Source organism: Dama dama, chromosome 18 (assembly GCF_033118175.1).
Source record: "Dama dama isolate Ldn47 chromosome 18, ASM3311817v1, whole genome shotgun sequence".
NCBI lineage: Eukaryota > Metazoa > Chordata > Mammalia > Artiodactyla > Cervidae > Dama > Dama dama.
The window spans coordinates 35,684,024-35,706,014 of NC_083698.1; the positions used below are offsets into that span (position 1 = coordinate 35,684,024).

Consider the following 21,991-nt stretch of genomic DNA (forward strand, 5'->3'; position numbering starts at 1 on the left):
AGGAACTGGACTATAACTCTCCCCTGTATTTCAGGTGAGGTAATGGATTATTCAAGCAAGACTACAGGTCCATATCCAGAAACTCGACAAGTCATTTCAGGAGTTGGGATTAGTACCCCGCAGTATTCCACAGCAAGAATGACTCCACCTCCAGGACCCCAGTATGGTGTGGGGAGCGTTTTGAGGTCATCTAATGGGGTTGTCTATTCTTCAGTAGCAACTCCAATTCCTTCCACATTTGCTATCACCACACAGCCTGGCTCCATTTTCAGCACCACCATGAGGGATTTGTCTGGTGTGCACACAAATGGCGCCGTGACTTCCTTATCCGCCCTGCACCAAAGTCAGCCCATGCCTAGATCCTATTTCCTAACAACTGGTGCATCCGAAACAGACATTGAAGTCACTGGTATTGATATCAGTGCCAGTTTGCAGACTATCACTATGGAGACTCTCACGGCTGAGACAATGGACTCGGTTCCAACCCTGACCACAGCGTCTGAAGTATTTCCTGAAGTGGTGGGAGAGGAAAGTGCACTTTTGATCATCCCCGAGGAAGATAAGCAACAACAGCAGCTAGATTTGGAGCGTGAGCTCTTGGAACTGGAAAAGATCAAGCAACAGCGTTTTGCTGAGGAGTTGGAGTGGGAACGGCAAGAGATTCAAAGGTTCCGAGAACAGGAAAAGATCATGGTTCAAAAGAAGCTGGAGGAGCTGCAGTCAATGAAGCAGCACCTCCTCTATCAGCAAGAAGAGGAGCGGCAAGCCCAGTTCATGATGAGGCAGGAGACATTAGCGCAACAACAGTTGCAGCTGGAACAGATCCAGCAGCTGCAGCAACAGCTTCACCAGCAGCTGGAGGAGCAGAAGATCCGCCAGGTCTACCAGTATAACTATGACCCTTCCGGAACTGCCTCTCCACAGACCACTGCAGAGCAGGCCATCCTGGAAGGTCAGTATGTTGCCCCAGAAGGTGGTCAGTTCTGGGCAACCGAAGATGCAACCACCACAGCCTCAGCTGTGGTGGCGATTGAAATACCACAGAGCCAGGGATGGTACACGGTTCAGTCTGATGGGGTGACTCAGTACATTGCCCCACCTGGCATTCTGAGTACTGTTTCAGAAATACCTCTGACAGATGTAATTGTCAAAGAGGAGAAACAACCCAAGAAGAGAAGTTCTGGAGCTAAAGTCCGTGGCCAGTACGACGAGATGGGGGAAAATCTGGCAGATGACCCCCGCTGCTTTAAAAAGATAGTGGACAGTGGGGTACAGACTGACGATGAAGATTCAGCAGATCGGAGTTACGTGAGTAGGAGAAGGAGAACTAAAAAGAGTGTCGATACAAGTGTCCAAACGGATGACGAAGATCAGGATGAATGGGACATGCCTACTAGATCTAGGAGGAAAGCTCGCGTAGGGAAATACGGCGACAGCCCTGCAGAGGCGGACAAGGCCAAACCCCCTTCCAAAGTCTCCAGCATAGCCGTTCAAACAGTAGCAGAGATATCTGTGCAAACTGAACCAGTCGGAACCATAAGAACACCTTCGATACGGGCACGCGTGGATGCCAAGGTAGAAATAATTAAACACATTTCAGCACCTGAAAAGACTTACAAAGGGGGCAGTTTAGGATGTCAAACAGAAGCAGATTCAGACACACAAAGTCCTCAATATCTGAGTGCCACCTCTCCACCCAAAGACAAGAAACGCCCAACACCTTTAGAAATTGGTTATTCATCTCACCTCCGGGCAGATTCCACACTACAGCTGGCTCCTTCCCCACCCAAATCTCCAAAAGTCCTTTATTCTCCCATCTCACCACTTTCACCAGGCAAAGCCTTAGAATCAGCCTTTGTACCTTATGAGAAACCCCTCCCTGATGATATAAGTCCACAGAAAGTACTGCATCCAGATATGGCTAAAGTTCCCCCAGCAAGTCCTAAGACAGCCAAGATGATGCAGCGCTCCATGTCTGACCCCAAGCCTCTGAGTCCAACAGCAGACGAAAGTTCCAGGGCTCCTTTTCAGTATACCGAGGGCTACACGGTAAGAGTGCTTCTTTTCAGTTAGAAGACGATGGCTGAGTTGATGTTAACTGTGTGTTTGCAGACTTTAGGAGGCCATGACACTCCTGGTGCCTAATTCTAAATTTCAATGAGGACTATTTCATTAGAAAATTTGGCAGGGGCGAGGGGGTGGGGGCAGGAAGCAGAAAAGTGTACATCCATGTAGAAATACAAAGGAAAAAAAAGACAAAATGAGAAAAGTGTGTATTATTTTATGATTAATGAGATTGAACATTTTGTTCTAATCTTTAAATCTCCCAAGTGTCAACTGTAGGCTGATTTCAGTGAATATAACTAATATTCACATATGGTAGAATAGGTATTGAACATAAATAGATAAGGCAAAGGATGACCAAAAATTTAAACCCATGGATACTGGAATTCTTAGTGGGAGGATCCTTGAAGATCATTTAATCAATCTATTCTTCCTTCTGCCAGAATGTTCATCTTTGCTGCTCAAAATAAAGCATTTCTAGGGCATAAAGTATAATTTAATCTTCATAGTTCATCCATGCTTATTTTGTTTCTGGCAGTTTCCTGAATCTAATGTCAGGTAAGCCTTGATCTTAGTGCCTACAGAAGAAAAATTAATGTTTTTATATTTCTTCAAATAGGTTTAATTGTTAATTATTTTAAGTTTAATTATTTGAGTTTATTTAAAATATGCTTCAAAGTGAAAGGAGCGTATATAGGAATGTTGGACATATTTGTGAAGATCTCTATACCAGGGAATAAGGAATGTTAATAATCAGGTAAAGAAGCAGGTTATCTACTTCAAGAAAACCTAATATATATCATTAGAAGGTTATTAATAAATTAATAGTTCTATTTAAAACAAGATTTATGTTTATATTAAAAGTTCCCCTAATTACACTGATTTCTGAACTGTAGATCTTAAAACCCTGAAGCTTTTAAATAGGTTTTTCTGAGAAATTACTCTATTGCGACTGACCCAAATATGTTAAACACTGGCTGTGGGCTGAAAAACATGCCATTATATGTAAATGTAAGCCAATTTTTAGGTATATAGGCATATTAATAGTCATACTAATAAATTAAAATCCTTATTTAAGTGTTCCAGTTTCATAGGGGCATTTTGTTATTATGTACTTTCTCAAAAAGAGTGTATAAACTGTCTTCACGTGGGGGATAGAGGTCATAACTTTTTTTTCTTAATTTATTTATCATAACTTGTAAGTCAGGGAAACACTGCTACATTTCGATTTCATTCAGTTTTTGTGTATGGCTTTGTTTCTAGAATTATATATATTGTGAGAAATATTTTTAACTTAGTTGTAATGTATAGGTATTTATTTTTACTGCAGCGACCTATGAATTCACCTAAAGAGTTATCTAGAAATCTTTGAAAATACATTTTTTAGCAGTATTTTAAAGTTAAACTCAAGACTTCTGTCACAGAGAGAACAGCCTTCCCCACGTGGTGTATTGACCACTAATTTAACATTTCACCTTATACTGTTAATTCAGATGAACTCAGGTATAGAAGAGATTCAAGGTGTCAATATTTTTCCTCACAGTATTCTCTTGGGTTTTAGAAGTATGAAATGAAAGATACAATGGGTTTGTATATATTGTGTTATTAATTGTAATGGTGATATTGTTTAACTATTTAATCCTAGAAGAAGTTGGATAGAATTACCAAATAATACTCTGAGCCTGAAAAATCCTAAATGTATTGAGCTTTGGAACACAATCAGGTAGCTCCTTTTTCTAAGTGGTCACACTCAGTGCAGGCTTTAATATGAAATAATTGTATACAAACTCAAAAATACTGTTTTATTGCATGCATAAGGTAGACCATTTTATATACAGGCAATGTTCTTAGCACTTTAGATACTCTGATTTAAGATGGGAATTTTATAATTTATTTCTTGGAAAATTTCTAAACATTCCTTGTGTTCATTTTAAACTAAAACCAGTCTCTCAATTATAAACATGAATTACTAAATATTAGTTGTACTGAAAAGAATAATCTAAGTGATATTCATGGTGATGCAAGTTTATTTAGCTCAGTAATTTCCATATTGTTAATTTTCTCAAACCAATAAAATTGAAAAAACATTACACCATCCAATCAACATTGAGACAACATAGTAGCTCATATAATTCAGCGTGAAAGATCAGTTTTATACTGCATGAAATTCTGTAGTAAGTTCTCTTCCTGGAAGTACCAGGAAATGTTTCAAGGGAGAAAGTTCTCAAACAGGAAGGTGAGATCTCTGTTGGACCATGAAGAGCAAAATGGAAGTCATTCTAGAGGATACAGATATACAAGGGTTCAGACTGATGAACAGACAGAAAACAAAGAGGAGGAGAAAAGGATTTACTATAAATGAAAGATAAGGAAGGGATAGGTCCCAGAGGATCTAATTTGCTGAATTCAGGTTTGGCTTTACTTCCCTTGCCTGTGGGAAGCCTTACCCAAGCCACCATCATTTTTTATTTATACTATGCCCTAGGCCCTGGACTCCTCCACTCTTGCCTTCTTTACCTTCTATTCTCTAAACTGCACCTCTAAACTGATTTTCTAAAATGTACATAAGATTATGTCACACACTCTCCAGTAGATTCTCAGAAATTTGTCAGGGTATATTAGAGATTTCTTAGCAAGGACCCTTGTGATCTGGTCTTTGCCTGTCTCACAACCTCATCGGTCACTCTCCACATTTACCCCTCCTTCTCACTCTGCTCCAACCACTGACCTTGCTGGTCTTTGGGTGTGCCTCATCCCCACCCAGGGAGCCTGTTCGGAGCTCTCTCTCCCCAGATGGTTGTCTGACTCACTCCTGTGTACAGATTTCTGGTTAAATTTCACTTCCACAGAGAAGCTCTCCTTACTTCAGTCTCTAAATAAACCTATCACCTTGAATTCCTGCACCCTCCAAACATGTATATTAATGTGTTAGTACATATTTAATCAAATATCATCTACTTTACCCTGTAGAATATAACCTCTGCAAAAGCAGGAACTTTTGCTATAATCCAAGAGCCTAGAACAGCACCTGACACAAAGCAGGCCTTCAATGTTTACTGAATAAATGTATTAGAGGAAGGATTGCGTGGAAGCAGTGGGTTAAGACATGCATTAAAAGACTCCAGCTGGTTACCTTTTCATTGCCACAGTCTAGACCCATTCTATTAAGTCCTTTTGATAATCTGTACTGATACTTCCTATACTTAAAGTGTTAGTTCCACTTTGTTTTTATATAGATATTTGCACCACTGAGCACAAGTTAAACAGTATTTAGCTATTAGACAGTCCAGATGCCTTACAGATGAGCAACAAGCCCAGAGTAGGCTAGTGCCTTTATCATGATTCCTTAATGAACCTGTAACCTGGCCAGTTAGAATGCTAAACTTGGCACTTGACAGTTATTCTCTATTTGTCTCTTCTGAGGCTTACGGAACATTTTCTGATTTTTTTTTTTTTCTAATTCAGTACCATGCTTTGTGTCTGTCTTTTTATCTTGTCATTTCCTCTGTTTTCTCCAAAATTCTAATTTCAACCCGTCAATGAGGTTTATTCATTCTTTAGCTTGCTTGCATTCTCTCATTATCACATTCATCCATCCATTGGTTTTTTTTAAACACTGTTGTAAACTCTATAAACATACAGGATAAGGCAGAGTTCATGCTTGACCTCCCACCACTGCGATCATTTTGTTCTTCTTGCCCCACTCTTGTATTCATTTGCTAGGGCTCTCGTAACAAAGTACCACAAACTCGGTAAGCTAAGCCACAAAAATGTACTGACACAGTTCTAGAGACTAAAGGTCCAAAATTATGGTGTGAGCAGGGTTCATTCTTTCTGTTGCAGGCCTCTCTCCTAGCTTCTACTAGCCTCCAGCAGTCCTGTCTTTCAGAAGATGGTCTCCCTGTGTCTCTTTACATTGTCTTCCCTCTCTGTGTGGCTGTCTCTACGTCCAAATTTCCCCACTTTATCAGACACTGGTCTTATTGATTAGGTCAGCGCTAAAGATCTGTTTTAACTTGATTACCTGTAAATATCTTGTGTCTGAGTGGTTTCACATTCTGAGGTACTAAGGATCAGCACTCCAACAAAGCTTGTTTTTTTTGTTTTGTTTTTTTAACTAATAAGACACATCAAAGCACTATATTGCCCATTTTGTTTGTTCATAGGCAAATGTGGTCTGTTTTGTGGTTTGTGTGCTTTTGGTCCTCTTTCCATATTCAGTTATTTTTTCTTAGCAGCTATCTCACAAGCTTATGGGAGAGCTTTCATTATTACAAAATTCTTCCATATGAATAAAATCTCTTTTCCTAGAGTTTCCAAACATTTGTCTTAATTCTGAAATTTGGAACATCAGAGATTTAAATTTATTCCTTTCCCACTCTGTAGGAATCCAACCATCTGAGATCCTTTAACTGATAGAGTTTTCCATCATGGAATTATAGTTACACTTTTGACACAGAAATTCCAAGCAAGGAGCCTGTATCATCTGGTTGGTGTTTCACTGGCACTTTGAGTTCACGCTTAACCCTAAGGTATCTTATACATTTAATTGTTTAAATTAGCAATAATTAACATAAAATCATAAAATAGTACACAGTGGGCCTAACTAACTGGTGCAGGGAGTTATCTGACATCTTTTTATTGAGTTATGTAATATTCCCTTATGTCTGCAAGAGGTGAACTATATCTCTTTTCCAGACTTTGTCATTTTGATATCAAAGTCACAGCCCCCAAGCTAAATTCTATTTTTGGCAACTTTATATAACCAAACACTTTTATCATGTAGTCTTCTTCCTTTTACAAATATACAATTTTAACTCTGAGTAAAGATGAAAAAAAAAATTGCCACCTTTTTCCTTGAGTTTTTCTGTTTGCTCCCCAGAAAAATTCCCAAAAGATACAACTAAAATATTCAGAAATGTACTCCTTCTCATGGGGTTGAGCTCGCTATTTAGATACCACTTGAAAATAATGTATTTTCATTTTGATTTAGAAAAAGCACAAAAAGAAATAAGCTTTTTGATGAAAGATAGTATGCACACAAAGATTTATTTCTAATTTTTATCAGTGGAATTCTTCAGTTAAAATGTTTTATGGGAGCCAAACAGTTAAAAATGAGTGGACACTAGTATAGAGTGATCAAATCATCTATAATGATTGAAAGTAAAACAACCTTCCCGTCCTGTCTGGCAATTGCAGATATCCAGTAACCTTGATTCCCTTTCCTCATGGAGGTACATTTGGCTATTTCTCTATTTTCTCAGCAAAAACTTACTAAAGACCTTTACTTTATGGGATAGGAGAAGAAAAATTCTCAAATCTCGTAGTAACTGTTTGTCTTTCCTAGTCTATGGCATATATAATGGTGCTACTCTAAGAATTCTAGATTCCTGTTCTTTATAACCATTTGAAATTTATTCCTTTTGGGTATTGAGGCCATTCTTGACTGACTAGTTGAAAACCACCTACCTTTCTAACACTCTGATCCTCATGCCCTTTGTGGTTTTTCTCCATATCACATATTGTCAAAAGTACAGTGTCTTTTCCCTTATCATTTCATTTATTGTCTTTGCTTCCCCAACCGGAATTTATGGGTGGGGATTTTTGTTTTACATGATCACATTTTTATGTTTATTATGTACACAGAAAAATGCCTGGCTCACAGTAGGTTCTTTATAGCAATAAATTAATATGATGAATCAATGAATGAACAGGCCACTTTTTCCATCAAACTGCTTTTAATTTAGGTGAATTCACCAATTCCTCACTCCCACTTAAAACAACACCAAAAAAAAAAAAAGAAAACAAAACAAATAAATGAGATTTGATTCATTCTTTCACTGTACCTTTTGTGGAGTTGAGTTTTTTCTTCTGCTTTCTCCTTCTACGTTTTTCTTCTTTTGATAAAAGAAGGACAGTATACTTTCTAAAATATGTGTCAATCCAGCATTTGTGTGTGTGGGAGGGGGAGGTTATCTCTAGCATCACATCTATGAAATTTTCATAAACCAGAGCACCAAAATGTGTTCTTCATGCCCTTTTTCTCTTACACAGCTCAGTTCAGTCTCTCAGTCGTGTCTGACACTTTATGACCCCATGCACTGCAGCACACAAGGCTTCCCTGTTCATCACTAATCCCAAAGCTTGCTCAGACACATATCCTTCGAGTCACTGATGCCATCTAACCATCTCATCCTCTGTCATCCCCTCTCCTCCTGCCTTCAATCTTTCCCAGCATCAGGGTTTTTTCAAATGAGTCAGTTCTTCACATCAGGTGGCCAAAGTATTGCAGTTTCAGCTTCAGCATCAGTCCTTCCAGTGAATATTCGGAACTGATTTCCTTAAGGATGAGCTGGTTGGATCTCCTTGCAGTCCAAAGGAATCTCAAGAGTCTTCTCCAACACCACAGTTCAAAAGCATCAATTCTTCAGCACTCAGCTTTCTTTATAGTCCAACTCTCACATCCATACATGACTACTAGAAAAACCATAGCTTTGACTAGATGGACCTTTGTTGGCAAAGTAATGTCTCTGCTTTTTAATATGCTGTCTAGGTTGGTCATAGCTTTTCTTCCAAGGAGCAAGCGTCTTTTATTTTCTTGGCTGCAGTCATCATTTGCGGTGATTTTGGAGCCCAAGAAAATAGTCTTTCACTGTTTCCATTGTTTCCCCATCAGTTTGCCATAAAGTGGTGGCACCAGATGCCATGATCTTAATTTTCTGAATGTCCGGTTTCAACCCAGATTTTCCACTCTCCTCTTTCGCTTTTATCAAGAGGCTCTTTAGTTCTTCTGCCATAAGGGTGGTGTCATTGAGTATGCGGTTATTGATATTTCTCCCAGAACTCTTGATTCCAGCTTGTACTTCATCCACCCTGGCATTTCACATAATGTACTCTGCTTCCCTTGTGGCTCAGCTGGTAAGGAATCCGCCTGCAATGCAGGAGACCTGGGTTCAATCCCTGGGTTGGGAAGATTTTCTGGAGAAGGGAAAGGCTACCCACTCTAGTATTCTGCCTGGAGAATTCTATGGACTGTATAGTCCATGGGGTCGCAAAGAATTGAACATGACTGAGCAACTTTTCCTTTCACTTGCAAGCAAGGTGACAGTATACATCCTTGATACTCCTTTCCCTATTTGAAACCAGTCTGTTGTTCCTTGTTCAGTTCTAACTGTTGCTTCTTGACCTGCATACAGATTTCTCAGGAAGCAGGTAAGATAGTCTGGTATTCCCATCTTTTTAAGAATTTTCTACAGTTTGTTCTGATCTACACAGTCAATGGCTTTGGCATAGTTCTTTTACACAGTGAGACTTTTTACATCATGACCCCAAATGATCAAGAACATCAAAAAAGAAAATGTAGAACGTTCTCTGCAAAATCAGGAGAGAAAGTAACAGCCATTGAAAGAACTAGCAGTGTACATTCAAAGAATTTTTTCAGAGCTAGACAAATCCTTTACGATTTATCTGTCTTAAAAAAAGATTTTTCTATCAAAAAAGAAATACATTTCAGAAATAGCACATGTTTTATCAATAGTGATACATGCAACTTTTTGCACTAAAATAAGCTACATTTAAAATGTTATCACCTCTATTGGGTCTTAAAAATACATAAACTGCCAAGTGTTACAGCTGATTTTTCCTACTCTTAGACTTGTTGAACAATTTTGGAACTTTTTTGGTAATAGTCAGATTCCTTATTAAAATATTTTTGTTCCAGAGTTTAAGCCAGGATCCTATTGCAAAGCAGATGGTATTCATGAGCTGATTTTTACAAGAATATGTTTTGCTTCACTGATTGCTGTTTTGATAGCTATTTTTAAGATTTTTGGAACCCTTTCGTGTCTATTTCTGAGAGTAATTTCCATAACCTAAATTGAGAAATTTTATTTCTATCAGAATGTACAGATTTAAGAAATAACGACTGTGATGGCCAAATGTGATTTGAAGAATAATACTTTTTGGGGTTGTTTTTCATTATTCTCTTTGGAAAGCAACATAAGAAATCAGTCTATTAAAACTGAGTTTGATGAAATAAGCTATTTTATAATGATACTATCTACATACATGAGAGAAAAAGTACTCATTTATTAAAGACAGGCTTTCTAATTAGTAGTTCAATTCAGTTCAGTCACTCAGTCGTGTCCGACTCTTTGCAATCCCACGGACTGCCGCACACCAGGCTTCCTTCCAGGCTTCCCTATCCATCACCAACTCCCAGACAGAGCTTACGCAAACTCATGTCCATTGAGTCTGTGATGCCATCCAACTATCTCATACTCTCTCATCCCCTTGTCCTCCCACCTTCAATCTTTTCCGGCATCAGGGTCTTTCAGGTGAGTCAGTTCTTCACATCAGGAGGCCAAACTTTGGAGCTTCAGCTTCAGCATTAGTCCTTCCAATAAATATTCAAGACTGATTTCCTTTAGGATGGACTGGTTGAATCTCCTTGCAGTCCAAGGCACTCTCAAGAGTCTTCTCCAACACTATAGGTCAAAAAGCATCAATTCTCCAGTGCTCAGGTTTCTTTATGATCCAACTCTCACATCCATACATGACTACTGGAAAAACCATAGCTTTGACCAGATGGACCTTTGTTGGCAAAGTAATGTCTCTGCTTTTTAATATACTGTCTAGATTAGTCATAGTTTTTCTTCCAAGGAGCAAACGTCTTTTAATTTCATGGCTGCAGTCACCGTCTGCAGTGATTTTGGAGCCCAAGAAAATAAAGTCTGTCACTGTTTCCATTGTTTCCCAATCAATTTGCCATGAAGTGATGGGACCAGATGCCATGATCTTAGTTTTCTGAATGTTCAGTTTCAAGCCAGCTTTTCCACTCTCCTCATTCACTTTCATCAAGAGATTCTTTAGATCTTCTTCACTTTCAGCAATAAGGGTGGTGTCATCTGCATATCTGAAGTTATTGATATTTCTCCCGGCAATCTTGATTCCAGCTTGTGCTTCATTCAGTCCAGCACTTCTCATGATGTAATCTGCATAAATTAAATAAGCAGGGTGACAATATACAGCCTTGATGTACTCCTTTCCCTATTTGGAACCAATTTGTTGTTCCATGTCTAATTCTAACTCTTGCTTTTTGACCTGCATACAGATTTCTCAGGAGGCAAGTAAGGTGGTCTGGTATTTCCATCTTTTTAAGAATTTCCCACAGTTTGTTGTGATCCACACAGTCAAGGCTTTGGTGTAGTCAATAAAGCAGAAGTATATGTTTTTCTGGAACTATCTCACTTTTTCAGTGATCCACCAAATGTTGGCAATTTGATCTCTGGTTCCTCTGCCTTTCTAAAGCCAGCTTGAACATCTGGAAGCTTGTGGTTTATGTACTGTTGAAGCCTGGCTTGGAGAATTTTTAGCATTACTTTGCCAGCATGTGAGATGAGTGCAATTGTGTGGTAGTTTGAGCATTCTTTGGCATGCCTTTCTTTGGGATTGGAATGAACAATGACCTTTTCCAGTCATGTGGCTGCTGCTGAGTTTTCCAAATTTGCTGGCATATTGAGTGCAGCACTTTCACAGCATCGTCTTTTAGAATTTGAACTAGCTCAACTGGAATTCCATCACCTCCACTAGCTTTGTTTATAGTGATGCTTCCTAAGGCTCACTTGACTTCACATTCCAGGACGTCTGGCTCTAGGTGAATGATCACACCATTGTGATTATATGGGTAAGGTCTTTTTTGCATAGTTTTTCTGTGTATTCTTGCCACCACTTCTTAATATCTTCTGCTTGTGTTAGGACCATACCATTTCTGCCTATCTTTCCATGAAGTGTTCCGTTGGTATCTGTCATTTTCTTGAAGAAACCTTTAATCGTTCCCATTCTATTGTTTTCCTCTATTTCTTTACATTAATCACTGAGGAAGGATTGCTTATCTCTCCTTGCTATTCTTTGAAACTCTGCATTCAAATGGGTATATCTTTCCTTTTCTCCTTTGCCTTTCATTTCTCTTCTTTTCACAGCTATTTGTAAAGCCTCTTCAGACAACCATTTTGCCTTTTTGCAATGCTTTTTCTTGGGGAAGGTCTTGATCACTACCTCCTGTCAATGTCATGGACCTCCGTCCATAGTTCTTCAGGCACTCTATCTATCAGATCTAATCCCTTGAAGCTGTTTGTCACTTCTGCTGTATAATCGTAAGGGATTTGATTTAGGTCATACCTGAATGGCCTAGTGGTTTTCCTTTCTTTCTTCAATTTAAGTCTGAATTTGGCAATAAGTAGTCCATGATCTGAGCCACCGTCAGCTCCTGGTCTTGTTTTTGCTGACTGTATAGAGCTTCTCCATCTTTGGCTGCAAAGAATATAATCAATCTGATTTCATTGTTGACCATCTGGAGATGTCCATGAATAGAGTCTTCTCTTGTGTTGTTGGAAGAGGGTGTTTGCTCTGACCATTGCGTTCTCTTGGCAAAACTGAATAGCCTTTACCTTGTTTCATTCTGTACTCCAAGGCCAAATTTGCCTGTTACTCCAGGTGTTTCTTGACTTCCTACTTTTGCATTCCAGTCCCCTATAATGAAAAGGACATGTTTTTTGGGTGTTAGTTCTAGAAGGTCCTGTAGATCTTCATAGAACCGTTCAACTTCAGCTTCTTCAGCATTACTGGTCAGGGCATAGACTTGGATTACTGTGATATTGAATGGCTTGCCTTGGAAACAAGCCGAGATCATTCTGTCATTTTTGAGATTGCATCCAAGTACTGCATTTCAGCTCTTTTGTTAACTGTGATGGCTACTACATTTCTTGTAAGGGATTCTTGCCCATAGAAGTAGACATAATTCTCATCTGAGTTAAATTCTAAATAGTGGAGGCCTCATTTTTCTCTATAGCTCTTACGCTTCATTGCTAGTATACTTTTCTTGTCATAGTTCTTCTCTATGATTAAAATCTTGAATTATTATTATGTTATTATATTATTACAAAATAGGAAATAATATTAAAGTATTTTTCAAAAAATAGCAGTAAGATAATACAATAATTAATTAGTGTTTGGAAAAAATCAAAATGACTTCAGACATGTAGACAAATGTCTGTGAAAACCAGAAATTTTTTTAATTGATCTCATCAATTTGGTGTTTAGTATTTTACCTTCGCTATTTCACTGTGATTAATATATTAGGATTAACTTCAAAACAAATCTTTTCAGACTGAAGGGTGAAAAAAATCATATTATTTGTGTTATAGTTTCTTAACATCTACATTTCAAAATACGTAAATAAGCATAATTGTAAGATACATATATATGTTCTTAATGTTCAGTAAAAGACATTGGCTGAAAATTAGCCCTAAATATTAGGATATATTGGTTTAATACAGGGAAGTTCTGGATTAATAGAACATTGATTATTACTGACCCAGTTTAAGATCACAGAGCATCATTTAACAGTTATTAGCTTCCTAAGTATTTTATCATAATATTAATTCAGTAGGCTACTTATTTTGGATAGTTGTGCAGTTTATAACTGACTACATAAAGCTACATGCATATTCTCAAAAATATATCCCCTCCCAGTGAACAGGTATGCACTTTCGTATATTTGTTTATGTTTTTTTAAATTGCTACTTATTTAGGATCCTTTAATCTGCCATATGTGCTAACTGAAATAAAAAACAAGGAACTAAAGCATAATGTAAAAATTTGGAAAAGTTTTGAGGTATAATGTACATAGTGACATCAAAATGTATTGTAATAGTTAACTTGACTTTTCTTAGCATTATATTCAACATAAAATACATGTTCATAATAGAAATATATGCCTACATACATATACATATATGCATAAATTAGTTAATACTTTTATACCTTTGTATAACTATCAAAATATTTTCACATGCAATTGCCTGGCACAAATTCAAACCATTTATTTCTGTAAATTTTATGTTTATTTTATTCCATATTTTAAAAATGATAAATCTGAAGTTAGGTCAATATTCTTTGAACCTGTCCATATCCACCCAACATTAATTTCATTTGTAGCAAATGAATTTTCTTCTATATAACAGGGTTTTCTTTTTGATCCTCTATCTTGAATGGTGCATAGAGTTTGAATTAAGAAAGCAGCAGACCCAGCAGAGTGAGGTAAATTGAGACTTAAATGAACTGTTTAGTTAACTGAGGTAGCTTAGTCTAAAGCTATAAACAATAAAAGGAATTTTTATGTGTTTTATTTTCTCCTTAAGAACAGTTTGCTGGAGATTCAAATTAAAACAGTCAAGAAAAGTTATAGTTGAACGCAATGTAAGAAATCCTAGAGCTAACTTATAGAACTGCTGTCTCTGTTTTTTTGGTTGAAAAAATTTTATGAGATGGCAAATAAAAGCTTAGCTTCCTAAAGAACAGTAAATACTCTTATGAGGGAGTAGTCAGTGACGGTAGAAGAGTTGAAGCTAAAAGGGATTATGCTCCTCATTCTCCTCCTCTTTCCTCAAGTGAAAGAAAAAAACTATAGACTAAAATAAGTCACTCTTAATAAGTTGGACTGAATTTTAATTTATAATCTAGTAAGTGGTATATTTTGACATGACAGGGAGAAGCCCCACTGTTTTGTTTTTTAATAAAAGTCAGCACTAATCACATAACTCAGTCTCCAGGCATAGAGGCTACTTTTAAAGGGTTAGTCATTAATTTACTTTTTAGAAGGTCGAACTAAAGTCAAGATTTAAAGTACTTATATATCTAATTGTAGAGAGTTTCATGATAATTCATAAAAGACCCACATCACAACATTAGTTTTCCTTTTGACAAAATAAATGTGCATTAATTTATTCAGTGTGAAACAAATTAAAATGATAGAAATGTTTCTAATAAAATAATATTGTGTTTAGAAAAAGTTTATTTGCTTTGCTTTCAACCAGTTCTCCCATTTATGGCATGAGCTGATGCCTATAAATGCTCACCCAAATGCATATCAGTAACCTCAGTTTTTCTTAATAATCCATTTGGAAAATCAGCTAATCACCATCAAAGTATGCCTCTATTCTCAAATAATTTAATTTATAGAATGAAAAGTTAACCTCATAAAATTATAACAGTAAAAATATTGTATTTATGAAAGTCCATTCATGAGATTTATCATCTTAGATGACTGTATGTTTCTTGACACTTACTTAATTCAATTGCCATCCTTTATCAGTTAGTTCTTAATAGCATTTTCTAAAGAACCAAACACTTCTACAGTTTATACAGAAGGACCATGGTCCTACTTTCCAGGGAAATTTTGTTAATTTCATTTAATTTGAAGGAAGCTATTTATGTGACATAGCTTTATGAAGAAGATCTATTTTTATTTACTGTGAGTATGTTTAGATAAAAGCAACTCTGAACTGTTTTAATATCATGTTCCAAGGTTTTCTAGGCCAAGGATAATTAATCCATGAGAGAGGAATAAAAAACAATAATAGTGATTTCTGTGATTTTGTGGTTAGGTATTTCAAGAGTCTAAACATAAAATATCTTTATTATCTCAAAATAATTTAGTAAAGACTGTGCCACTATTAAAAGGATCATTATATTTCACATGGCTTTAGATAAGTAGTTATTGAATCATTCCTCAAATTGCTAGTGATCTGAAGCTCTGGAAAGCATATAGTAGTAATCAATCTTCATTTTAATACTCCATGTACAGAATGTAGTGTAATTAGAGATTTACATTTTAAAGCATTTGAAATACAGTTAATTTTGTTACAATGAGAGGTTGCCAATGAGAAAGTCAAATGAGGAGGTATTTTATAGAAGTGTTGGAATCACTCCAGTCCCTCTTTGTGGATCAACAGTTTGTTCTCAAAATGAAATAATTCATGGGCAGACAATATTATAATATTTAGCATCTGAATGAAGGGAGGAAGAGATGTGTCTTACTTTTTAATATATATTTATTAATATGTTTTAGGATAAGTTTCCATGTTAATTCTTGGAAATTTGTATTAACTTGATTATTCTACTTCAGATTGCTCACATAAACTATTAACACATTTTCTGGTAAAGGGATGTAGTCATTATCTCTCGATGGCATATTAGAACTGTAAGTGATTCTGCCCTTGAAGTAATCGATGTTAGATAGTTTTTCATAGCATTCCATATCCTAGTCCAGCAGGACATACAGAAGTTAAATGGCATAGAAATGAGAAGATAAGAGGTATCTGTGTTTATTTTCCAGTGATCTGATCAGATTTTAATTCTTACGCTATCACATTTTCATAACCTTTAGGTTAAACAAATACTGTTAAACCACTTCTTTGTTTCTGTTTATGCTCACTGGTTACCACACCTTCTTTCTGCTTAGCTAAGAACATTTAGGCAAAATATGTTTTGCCGCCCCAATAAATTTTTGAAGAAGTAACTACAAGAAGAGAGATTTTAAGCCTAGTATTAACTGGATGTTGAGAGATTAAAAGGAAAAAAAAAGGAGGTCATTAGTACCTTTAAGCATTTTCTTTTCTCCTAGGAAAATGATCAAGAAAATACAATTTTGAATGAAGCAAAAAAAAACTAGTTTAGAAATATATCTGTAGCACACAGCAGTGTGTTTTTCCAATGAAAATATAAAATCTAGAAATGACAAAGATAGATAAATGGGAGGGATAGAGGGTAGAAATGAGGAGGGAGAAATACTTGCACGTACATATGTCTAAAAAATGATCACCTTAAAATCTGCTAAGAGGGCTTTCTAGAACACCTTATACAGATTTTAGGAGAAAAGAAATTAATCTGTTTGGGACATTCCAGAAAATAGAAACAATACGTGTTGCACAGACTGACATCTCTAATGCTTCTGTCCAGTGAGGTAGAAACTAGTTTTCTGCTTGGCTGCCCAGCCCAAGAGCAATGACTTTCAGCAAGAAAACAAGACAAACTGGGACAAGAGGTGCATTAAGGCAAAGCAGAAGATGTCTCATGATATATTGAGTGCCACTTTCACAGTATTAATTGGAGAACATTTTTGTCTCTACTACTAGACTTTAAGAAATAACTTGTGTGTGACTTTTAAATATATTCATTTACTTTGTTTTTATTTTCTGACTGTTAAGTTCTTGTGATTTAGTTTCTTGCTTTTTTGATGCTACTAGAATATTACAACAATTAAGGAAGAAGTACTTTTAAAAAACAATTTCAAGTATATTCACAAATGGTAAATTCTCTCCAATGGCCATAGAGAGTCAAGACTGTTTATTGTTAAAGGTGTCTATATTTTTTTCATTCATTCAGTGATATTTTCATACCAATGATGATACTGCTCATTTAGAGTTTGATTCATAGAAATAGTTATTAAATTGTTCCACACTATTTTAGTTGAAGAAATTTGATGGCTTTGTTTTATGTGCCAGGCATTGTGCCATATTGCAATGACTAGTGGGTTTTAGATGTTTTATCAGTGTTTAAAGTATTTTTCCAGAATGGTATCATTTAGAATTTCATTTTTCACAGGTCACTCCATGTTATTTTTAATTTTTCTTGTATATCTTAAAGCAATAGAAATAACTGAGCCCTTGCACTCAACATTTAGAATCTGTTTTAGCTCTGTGTAGGGGTGGGGGTGAAATGTTAAAAATGAGTCTATTTTGGGAATACATTATTAATGATACAATGCATTGAATAGAATGCTGAATATTTTATATTCAACTGCTATTTTGTCTCCAAACTGGAAACTATAGATAGTGGGGTAGAGAGACCCTTTAACAGTGAATTAACGCTTTCATTGACATTTCAGAGGGTGAAACTCTGCTTCTAGTCCATTTACATGGATATTCATATATTTTAAAGAGCTATCTTTTCTGAAGGGACAAATATCCTAGACATTTCATTTACCTTCCTAATACTTAAAAGGCATAAACATTTATAGAAAGATATTTATACCCTAATGAGAAGGAATGACCAGGTACAGAGCAGAAGTAAAAATACCAGAGAACTTATAATATGTATAAGTAGTGTTCTTCTTCCAAAGACAGAGACTTCTCTAGTAATCAAGTAAATACAGGCTCTGAGTGGGAATTCCAATAAGGTGGGACAAATGACTCTGAGAGCAATTTCTATCTTCCGGTTCTGTATATTATACTGCACAGTTGAAGGGCAGTCTTACTCAGAATCTCAGGCAGTACAGTGAACAATAAACATGTCCTTAGTTTTTTCCACTCAGCCATCAGATATGTGTTTCTGGTTTTTGTTGTTGCTGTCTTGATTCTTGTTTTCTTAAATTATTTTAAGATGGAAAGGATTTCTCGATTTTAAAGTTGAGGTTAGTTATCCAGTTGATTTCCCTTAGTGATTCTGGTAATTAATTTCTCAAACTAGATAACTGTTGTTTCCTCTAAAGTTTGTAATCGCTTTTTAATTACACCATTGATCTTCTTTTGACCTCAAAGTAGCAAGCAACTTTTAACAAAGATCTAGCATTTACATAATTTTTCATTCAGACTAGAAATTCCTTATCCTCTGATTTCTCCTCAGTTATTGCACCTGTGGAAAATTTCCCAAGATTTTTATGGGGTTAAGCTAGAAAAATTAATCTTCTGAACTGAAAGAGACATTCTCATTAAGAGTTATAAGCATCTATTTTTTTCTCCCTGTTCTCTAATAAAACTGTGTTTTTTAAATCTTGGTTGAATATCTTCTGAGTATTTATTCATATAAATCCAAAAGTTGCAAATCATCCTATCTAAAAAAGGGATTGATTTTAGGATCATAATTGATAACAAGGCAAAATCTAATATGTTCCTCTCCTTATTAATTTGCTTAGATTGTTACCATAGCCTAGACTCTTTTTCTTTCACCGTTTATCCCAGGAGCTCTCTTTTTCAAGGTGTCATCCAAGTGTCTGCTTTTTCCATTCAGACAGACACTAAAACGTACAAATACCAGCATTCTCTATAAGCTAATTAACAATAGATTAGCGATCTCGTTCTGAAGATACCATCTTGTATGTCCTGTGACATCTATGATTTTTCAACCAGTGACTGTCTTGCCTGTGTTCCCCTAGAGATATTCGACATTGTATAGTGGCATTTTTGATTGACAGGATTGGAATAGGATGTGCTGAGTGGGTAGAAGCCAGAGTTTCCACTAAACATTCTACAGTTCACAAAACAGTCCTCACACTCCCAATATAGAATCAATCATCTAGAAAGAAATGTCAGTAGTGCCAAGGTTAAGAAAGATTAATTATTTACATCGATGCTGGACCATGAGTAGTCATAGTCTGCATGCAGATCCCTAACAAATTGCATGACCAATTTTTATTGTTACATCCAAAAGTTGGCAACTATGTCAAAGGACAATGTAAAATGCTTTGCTGAAGTCCTGTGAGATTGTTTCTTCTGTTTCTTCTGATTAGAAGAAATTAAATTGGGCTGTTACAATTTTCTCTTTAGCAGAGCTATGGTGCTTGCTGCCTGGTACACTGCATTGCAAGTCATCAACAGTGATTGCCCATTTAGAGATTGATGGTTTGTCCTGGTAGTTAACATATTAGAGTTAATTTGACCAGTATGTAGTAACCAGGGTTGCCTTTTCCACCTGTAAGAAAAAAGGAAATGGATGAGTGGAGACTTTAATATAGATAAATTTTCAAGGGTTTTATATATTATATATATACACACACATATAAAATACATATATATAGCATTTATATTATGTATTACCTATGAATTATATTCTCTCTTTATATATATATATATATATATATATGCACATATGTACATATATATATGTATACATGGGCTTCCCTGGTGGCTCAGATGGTAAAGAATCTGCCTGCAATGCAGAAGACATGGGATTGATCCCTGGGTTGGGAAGATCCCCTGGAGAAGGAAATGGCTAACCACTCCAGTATTCTGGCCTGGAGAATTCCATGGACAGTAGAGCCTGGCAGGCTACAGTCCACGGGGTCTCAAAGAGTAGGACACAACTGAGTGACTCGCTTTCATTTGTGTGTATATATACATATATTATTTGCTTCTCCATTTTTCCTCTTTGTGTTTGCATTCAACCACTCTCTGTATGTATTTCCATCTCACAGAAACTAATGCATCACCAGGCTGAAGTGCATTTCGTCTATCATACAAGATGCATGGTATCAATGGACTCCTCCAAGAACTGTTGTTTAAAATATCTTCAGACAGCAAAACTTACGCTGGAGTTTGTTTGCTTCCTATCACTATTGAGATTGAAATTAACTTTTCTTCAAGTCTTTTTCAACCTCCATTCTATTCTTAGGACTTCCTTTCCTTTCCCTTGGTCTATTATTTGCACAAGTATTTTTAACTATTTGTTTTTAGTACAATTATTTTTCAGATTAAGGGCACCAGATCTGTTTGAAAATTTTGACCAGGCTAGTCATCAAGGAAAGAAAATCTTATTAAACACCAAGCTTTTTCTAGATTGTTATCATCATCTCTAATCATGACCTCCAACTGTATCATCATTAACCATGATAAACTTCAAAAATAACCAAAGACTGAGCTTGACTAAGCTTACTCTGTCAAGTGAGAACTATAAACTGTTAAACATAAATTAAGATAAATTATATACATGTATGAGCAATCAGCAGTAAGAACTAATATCAGTTTCTAGTTTAATTCGTTATAACCATTACTCTTAACACAGTTGTCTTTTTTGCCATTCCTCGTACTTTTATCTTTCTGGTGATTTCATATACTTATCCCACATAGTGAATTCTGGGAAATTCATTTCTTGATTCAGAGTTTTAAAAGTAATTGAACAGGTTCTTGTTTTATCTTTTCATTTATTTATCCTTTCATTTAGTGTTTGTGTGTATATATATATATGAACCCATTTAATGGGTGCCTCCAGAAGTTTTAAAAATTAATTTTCAAAGTGTGTATGTTCACCTCAGAAATTTCTTTCATTCTCTCTGTTTGTTCCATTGCATTGTTACCTTCTCTGTTGTGTGTACTTTCTCTCTGCCAGGATCAGCTTTTCGTGTTACATTAATTGGTGGATATTTTTAACCTCCTTTGGTGGGAAATCCTTACTTTGAAATGTCTTTATCTTTTGCTATGCTATTACAGTTTCAGAGTAACACAGTGAAACATTCTTTTTCAAACCATTTCACAACCACAGTCATGTAGTACAGATGAACATTTTAAACTTGAAAATTCTTATCCATATACCAGATCTACTAAATGCAACTCAAGGAAAAGAAACGGTCATTAATTTCAGTCTCCTATTGAACTCCATGATATTAAAAGAACCAGAAAGGTTATTGTGAAAAAACTTTTTTAAAAAATAGAAAACATATATATGTTAGTATTTGGAAAAGTATTAAATAATTATTTATTTATTTACTATTATGGTCAGCACACTCATTTTTTTTTTGCAAAGAAACAATTTTTTTAAATATTTAGAATGTGAGTTTATAAAAAAAATCCATGGTCTTCTGTAGTAATGAGAGGATTTTGCAAGGAAATGATATGAAATGGATGCCTATAGTATGTCCAGAATTGCACGTGGCTCAGTGGTAAGGAGTCTGCCTGCCAATGCATTTGATCCCTAGGTCGGGATGATCCCCTGGAGTAGGAAATGGCAATCCACTCCAGTTTTTTTGCAGAAAAAATTCCATGGACAGGGGAGCCTGGTGGGCTACAGTCCATGGGGGTCGCAAAAGAGTTGGTCATGACTTAGCAACTAAAGAACAGCTATAGTATGTACCAAACATTTTGCACAGAGGTCTCATTTACTGTTCATGACAGCTCTATGACTTGATTGTAATAAGTAAAATTAAAAGAAATAAGGATAAGAGAGAATAAATAACATACCAAACAGCTGCTTTTGAGGTTCCAATGCCCCATATTCCTCAAGATCTCTGAGAAATAAGCTACAGTTTCAAAAACCATACTTAAGAGACTTATGATGTTTATTAATTGTGAATTTCATTCAAATATTTAAAATTTCA

At 36.0% G+C, this 21,991-nt stretch overlaps 1 protein-coding gene across 1 annotated transcript in view; it reads left to right on the plus strand.

Annotated features, from left to right (window-relative positions):
• PCLO (piccolo presynaptic cytomatrix protein) overlaps positions 1-21,991 on the plus strand; it is a 379,046-nt gene that overhangs the window by 221,936 nt on the left and 135,119 nt on the right. The window contains 1 exon segment of the mRNA XM_061165135.1: positions 1-2,049. Coding sequence (XP_061021118.1) covers positions 1-2,049 — 2,049 coding nt within the window.